The following is a 6,688-nucleotide window of genomic DNA, read 5'->3' as shown; positions in this document are numbered from 1 at the left end:
GAAAGCACAACCGTGCCTCTCGCGGAAGCAACACCGTGCCTCTCGCGAAAAAAAATTCCTTTTCGAAAGAGGCACACCCGTGCCTCTTGCGAAAGCACAACCGTGCCTCTCGCGGAAGCAAAACCATGCTCTCGCGAAAGAACAAAAAAACAGAAAACACGTTTTTTTCATTTCCAAGAGGCACGGCCGTGCCTCTCGCGAAAGCACAACCGTGCCTCTCGCGAAAACAAAATTGTGACTCTCGCGAAAAAAATGCATTTTTTGTGCAAAAAATTATTTTTTTCGAAAAAAAAATTGGTCGAAAAGCTAGGAAGACCGGTAGAAAACCAAAACGTCAAAAAAACCCGGAAAAAACCGTTTAAAAAGCCAAAATGCGTGCGTAAAAATAAAAAAACAAAATCCGGAGGGAGCGCCCAGAGCGCGACACGTGGCGAATGGCTATGAGCGCGCCAAGTGGCGCTGATCGTTGCGAGGCTCCCGAAGGAGCGCTCGTTAATTAGTTGCTCCCATAGAAGCCTAAGCCCGATCCGAACACTCTTTTGGGATGCAAAACAAAGCCTAGGCCCGAGTTGACAGGCAAGCTCGACTCAAGCCATCCTTATTTTTTGGGTTGGCCTCGGGTCGGGCTGCCCATGATCAGGGTGGGAGACGAGGTTTCTTCCGTCGTTGTAGATAGTAACGTTAAGTTTTCCCGGCTTTCTGCGCAAAAAAAAAGTTTAGGTCTAGGCTAGGGTTTCCCATGTGGTGTCGGACTTCATGAAATGTCCGAGATGTTATCTCATTTCTTTCCTTCCTTTCCCTCTCCTCCAGCATATTAAAGAGTCTCCCCAAGATCCTCGATCCTCGATCCCTCTCCCCTCCTCCCTCGACATCATTGGCTGAATGAGTGCTAGGAGAGGAAGTCGCGTCATCGTTGTTGGTAGTAGGCTTATGTTTGAGTCTAGGTTAGGGTTGCCCATGTGACGTATGGCTTCATGTCATGTAGGTATGTACTCTGATGCTAGTGGCCTCAACATGCGGCTTGGTTCTTCTTCTAGTCACCCATGGAGGACGATGGCTAGGAAGGTCGATCTAGTGAAAACACCTCCAATAAGCCGGGCAGACCACCGGACCAGGCAAATTCGGCGTCATATCCAACTCTCTTCAATTCCATGGGCAAAAGGAAAGAGAGCAGTGGATCTATGCTCAACCCTCTTAGATCCATTCCTTTATGGGGTTAGTAAGCGGGCTTGGTGGCTCTTCATCCTCCTTTCGGCCATGCATCAATGTCGGCCACCGAAACTGAAGATCGGCTCAACATAAGTTTTTGATGTACCTCCTTCAACCTACCCGTTGTTGGCAAGGTGTTGATTGGAGGCGGCGATCAATGTCCGGTGAAGTCGTTTGCATCAGGACGAGATTGCATTATTAGTGGCATTTTTGTGGTCCTGGTTGCAAAGAGGAAGGACCTATTTGTAATTTATAACTTTTAGGGTCCTTTCTATAGTATTATCTCAACGGTACTATTGGGTCCTCCCCATTATTAAAAGAACCGGCATGACAGATGTGGTTAATTTTGTGGAGCGCAACATGCTTATGTATAACATAGCAAGCTACAGACGAATAATAGTCCATTTAACCAGTAGAATAAAAAAAATACATGACAAGATCTAACCGACACCAACAAAAAAATAAGGAGAGTTTTTTTTTTGAGAATCCAAAAAAAGGAGAGTTTGTTGTCAGTCGTGTTAACAGTTAATATTACTAACACTACTCATCTTTCAGATTCCAATTCTTTATCACCCTCGTCAGGCCCCCTTTGGTTTTTAGTATCTTGTAAATTCCTAGCATTTCGGGTCTCGGATCCTCCTCGTCGATAATTTCAAAGGTGACAGCTACTAAGTACACGTCCAGAGCAATGGACCTGAGATGAACAGATAATTATTTAGAGAAGATTATTTGTGTGGTATGGAACAACATAGAAATAATAGCTTTACACCAAATACTAACCAGATCAACTCGGTGACGAGGCGGTAAGCATCCTACCATAAGCCACAACAAGCCATTAGTAAACAATATCTTCATGATTGAGTTGAAGTTTAGGTACCCTTGCTCTTTAACAAAGACTTACCCAGAAAGCGTTGTTACCCTTGAATGACAAAATAAGTAAGAGAACTGCATTTGAAATTAAAGGTATATGTTAATTCTTCCATTATTCATAAAGGTGTATAATTTTTTTGCAGGTATATTCATAATCAATCATGACAGTAGAAAGAATATTAGACTAATAAAATTTACAACCAAGCCTATGGATCGCCTAGCGACAACTATAATCACTTGAGCGAGCCGAAGGCGCGCCGCTGTCATCGTCCACTCCCCCGCCCCTCACCGGAGCCAGGCAAAACTTGTTGTAGTAGACACGCAGAAAGACATGCATATATTTGGAGGCAGCTAAAGGTGTATAATCGCCAAAAAAAAAGCTAAAGGTCTATAATCGCCACTGGAGAAATATATACTTTTGCATACCTAAAATAAGCATATTTTTTTCTAAGAGGCAGGTGTCTTCAACTTCTCGAATGTTTTCTATAAAATCGCTCATTCGTAAGTTTTAAAATGAGTTATGAAAAGACAACTCTTCCGTTCCAATCTCAAGGCACCAACAAATCTTTTAGTAGGGTCCACAGCAGTAGCGGAGCTTCATGATGGCCAATCTGGGGCAGTTCCCGCCAAACCATACGAAAATACGTGTACATCCCTTAGTATTAGGCATGTTTTTCCACTAAAAATCACCCCAAAGTGGTTATGTTCGGCCCTCCATCCACCCCCCCCCCACCCCACCCCACCCCATCCCAGGTGATTTTGACCCAAGCTCCGTCACCCATCCAGAGTACAAAAATTCATATATTTGTCTTCTCCATAATAAACACAAACAATATTAGTTTGAGTCCCAAAACTCACGGAGCTGTATCCGAGCGCACAAATGGTTCGCCTTCCCATTTCTTCTCAGTTCTGCTGCTAGGACACTTAACTTGTAGAATATATATCCAAGAACTATATCCATGAACAGGGTTGGTACTAATTTACGGAGTTGGCAGAAGCCAGCAATCATCAACAATGGGCCTGCAAACAAAAAGAAAACATGATTTGAGTTGTGCGCAATGCTTCCTCAGATACTTTGCAGGTAGGCCATTTGCTATTTCTTTGATTGACATTAAATCAAGATAAGATGAACCTAGTACAGTGTCAAGAGAACGCATGAATAAGAGCAACCAACGGTGTCATATTCAGATTATATTTGGGAAGGGCAAAGATTTGCAAATTCAGTGATGCTTAATTTTTTTTGGAGGAACAAGTAAATTTTATTTTATTTTGAAATGGTCACCGTGGGGGAAAGACTCACCACCTGAATATATTTCAAAGTGGCCTTAATGCCATGAGATTGATTCAGTTTATAAGGAAAACCAGATCGAAAACATCGAAAACCTAAATAAGTTGACCCCATTTATGAGGAAAACTAGGCCGAAAACCGTACAAGAGAGGGTAAAAGAAGAGAAACCAAAATAAAGGACGCCCAAGACAAGGCACGCCTAGCTAGCAAACCGAAGGGCATCACCACGAGAGGCACAAGTATATGAGGGGAGTCGTCAAGGGATCACAATACCAAGACTTGACGAGCAGCCTAACGCACCACACCAGCGTGCGTACAGAGCACCACGGCGCAATAGAGGAGCGTCTACATCAACGAGTGACTAGCACAAACCTTGACTGGGAACTCCGCCATGGAGATTCGGGAACGATTAGCAAGTTGGGGAGGCATCTTGCGGCATCATTGAGCAAAGATGAACCGAGACAACACCAAGAGCACGAAGCTCGCCGCACAACAACAACAGCCATGGAGGTCTTGGGCACGCACAACAAGGACGACACCGAAGAACACCACCACAGACGAATACATACCACCGTCAACCGATCCGGCCACACCACCACCAACAACATCCCTGCAGCAACACCCACACATCAACCAAGCTGACCCCAAGATGATGCCTTCAAGAAGGGCCGCGACATCGGATGCGCCGTCATCATCCGCACCAGGAGGACCTGGGTTAGGGGTTTCCCCCGGGGTCTCAACTTCCTTCTTCATCTGACCAAGCAAGGTGAGCCTTGAACGTTCGTCGTCTGGTCGCCACCCAACAACACCCCAAAGAGGGAGGAGGTGTCATACAGGAACAAGGTGGTATAGAGAGGAACACACCCTGCTAACCCGGCTTCGGATGGAAGAAACAAACCCACTCCAAGGAATGGTCGAGCCAAGATGTCGCTGGCAGAGTAACACCTCCTCACCGACACCGAACACACCACCGTTGACCCCCAGCCAGCCGCACCATCACAACCATCCAACCCGCAGAGGGCAATGACCACACGAATCCACCAAACTGATGCCTTCAAGAAGGAATGCGACGCAAAAATGCGCCACCATCGATCGTTTTGGAAGGACCGGGAACAAGGGTTTCCCCTGGAGCTTCAAAGGGGACGTCACAACACCGCGACACCTCCAAAGAGGTAAGCGACACCTGCGGGCGTCGCCATCGCCGGCTCCGTTCGGAGCAGGAGCTTTCGCTCAAGTGAGCAAACCACCTTCGAGGAGCACCTGTAAACCACGAGATGCTGCTTCTTGCACCACCGCAGAGCAGTGGTCACTGCAGCCCGCTATCGCACGTGACCAGATCCGAGCCACTGCAAGCCAGATCCCGCGGGATCCAGCCTGCCCACGCCGCCCCCACCAGAAACGCGCTAAGCCGTCGCCGGCTGGCATGCCTAGCGCCTACACGCGCCAGCAGGCAGAAGCACCAGTTGAAACACGTAGAAGGGGGCGAGCACCACCACGCGCACCTCATCGAGACTACCCCCGCCGGAGCACAGCAGGCCACCGAGAGGGAGCAGTGAGCTCCGTGTGGCGCATCCTCACCACTATCACCAGCCACCATCGCTAGAACCGACGCACGCCCTAGTCACGCTGTGCCCGCCGCCGCCACACGGAGCTCCCCCAGCCCATGAGCGCGCCACACGGGGGATTACTGTCCCCCGCCGCCAGATCCGTGTGGGCTTCGCCCGGCAGGGGCTATTGGCGGCGGCGAGGAGGAGGGGTGAAGAGTGGGAGTGGTGGGTTGGGCCGGGGGAGGGGGCGGCGCCCGCCCTGAGGAGGACGATCTTATAAGATCGTTTGATATTGTACTCCATCTATAAGACCCGCCGGGGGAGGGGCTATTAAGGGACAAGTAATTAATATTGTACTCCATCTATAAGATCGTTTGATCTAAACGATCTTTTATTTTTTCACAGAGGGAGTATTTTTTTGTTTGTTCAATGCATATTAGAGACAAGAAGATGAATCAAATAGCTGGATATCTGTGATTGCACTGCTACTCGCTGTCAGTAGAATGAGTAAGCCGATTCCTGACTGCATTACGCAGAAAAAGGCAGCTTGATGCTTGGGGGAAAGCAGCTTGACTCAATGGATAGTACTACGAATTGCGCACAAAAATAATGAAGCTTTCACATCAGAACCTGTACAAAATTAACCAAGAAGAAACCTGTCCATAAATACATACCAGCGACGACCCCGGCGTGGTAGCTGCGGCAGCGGAAGAAGTGGCCGCGGTCCCTGATCTCGCGCAAGGCGAGCAGGACGGGCCGGAGGGGCTCGGCGATGAGCGCGTTCCATATGGCCACCAGCTCCTCCCAGCCGTGCCCGGTCGTCGGCCCGTCGGTCTCCTCCGTGGGTAGATCCTCCGGGGTGAGCTCGGACGCCCACCACTGGTTGAGGGCCGGAGCGCTAGGGCGTGCGCTGCACAGCCTCAGCACGCTGCATCTGTCGCGCTTGGTGAATTGGAGGCGAGGGGCGCAGGAGTTGGCGGAGGAGCGGCGGCTCCGCGTGGCACTCGGGGAGACGAGGGCGCTTGCGGGGAAGAGGCGGTGGGAGGAAGTCATTGTCGCCGAATTTATCGCCATGGCGATTGTTACGGTCGTTTTTCGAGTATATTGGTAGACGTAAACTTGAAGTTTGGCGTGGTGCCGGCCTATTAAAGGGACGAGCCGGATTCGACCAGGACATCGGTCGGGTCACCTAAAGCCGAGAGTTCAACTCGATGGTTGGATGGTTCACACGGGATCTGGTCACAAGGATGCCGCAGCCACCATGCCATCCTTATTACTTGAATAGACTGGTTTCAAAAACCAACCCCAGCCATAGGGTGGATCGCCTTGTCGGGGAAAGATCTTAAGATTCTTTATTCAGCGCCGTCGGCGCCATAGCCGAAGCCAAGACGATGAACAATCCATAAACCTAAGTTATTTATGCCTAAAATGATCCACACATGTGGATCCGGCGACCCCCCCTCATCATCAACGACCGGGGTCATCGACAGAGGGGAGCCGCCGGACGATGGTGGCGCAAGGAAGCTCTCTGGTGGTGGCAGCGAGATTGCCTTTCTTTCTTCCCTAAGAAAGAAAGAAAATGACAGTGTGCGGACTCGCCCTCGTAGTTGTACGCGATGTCTAACATGTTCCTCGTGGTTGCGAAGTGCTTCAATAGGATCCTCATACATGTAAATACGCCAGCTATATGGTCTTGGAGACTGAAGCAGCAGTCCTGACTGGACGGGGCGCGTATATCCTACATCCCACTTGTGACACGTCGGCATGGGGCCAT

The 6,688-nt window shown here is 49.4% G+C and overlaps 1 protein-coding gene across 1 annotated transcript; it reads right to left on the bottom strand.

Annotated features, from left to right (window-relative positions):
• Window positions 1-1,627: 1,627 nt before the first annotated feature.
• Window positions 1,628-6,039, bottom strand: LOC123042450 (uncharacterized). Its single transcript, XM_044464897.1, has 5 exons — window positions 5,589-6,039; window positions 2,938-3,099; window positions 2,111-2,154; window positions 1,990-2,021; window positions 1,628-1,903 (listed from the first exon to the last, which is right to left on the bottom strand). The coding sequence occupies exons 1-5, from the start codon at window positions 5,986-5,988 to the stop codon at window positions 1,750-1,752; spliced, it is 792 nt and encodes a 263-aa protein (XP_044320832.1). The 5' UTR covers window positions 5,989-6,039; the 3' UTR covers window positions 1,628-1,749.
• Window positions 6,040-6,688: the final 649 nt, after the last annotated feature.

This window comes from Triticum aestivum, chromosome 2B (assembly GCF_018294505.1).
Source record: "Triticum aestivum cultivar Chinese Spring chromosome 2B, IWGSC CS RefSeq v2.1, whole genome shotgun sequence".
NCBI classification, from domain to species: domain Eukaryota; kingdom Viridiplantae; phylum Streptophyta; class Magnoliopsida; order Poales; family Poaceae; genus Triticum; species Triticum aestivum.
The sequence above is the reverse complement of the archived record's forward strand: the minus strand, read 5'-3'. Positions and strand labels throughout refer to the sequence as shown.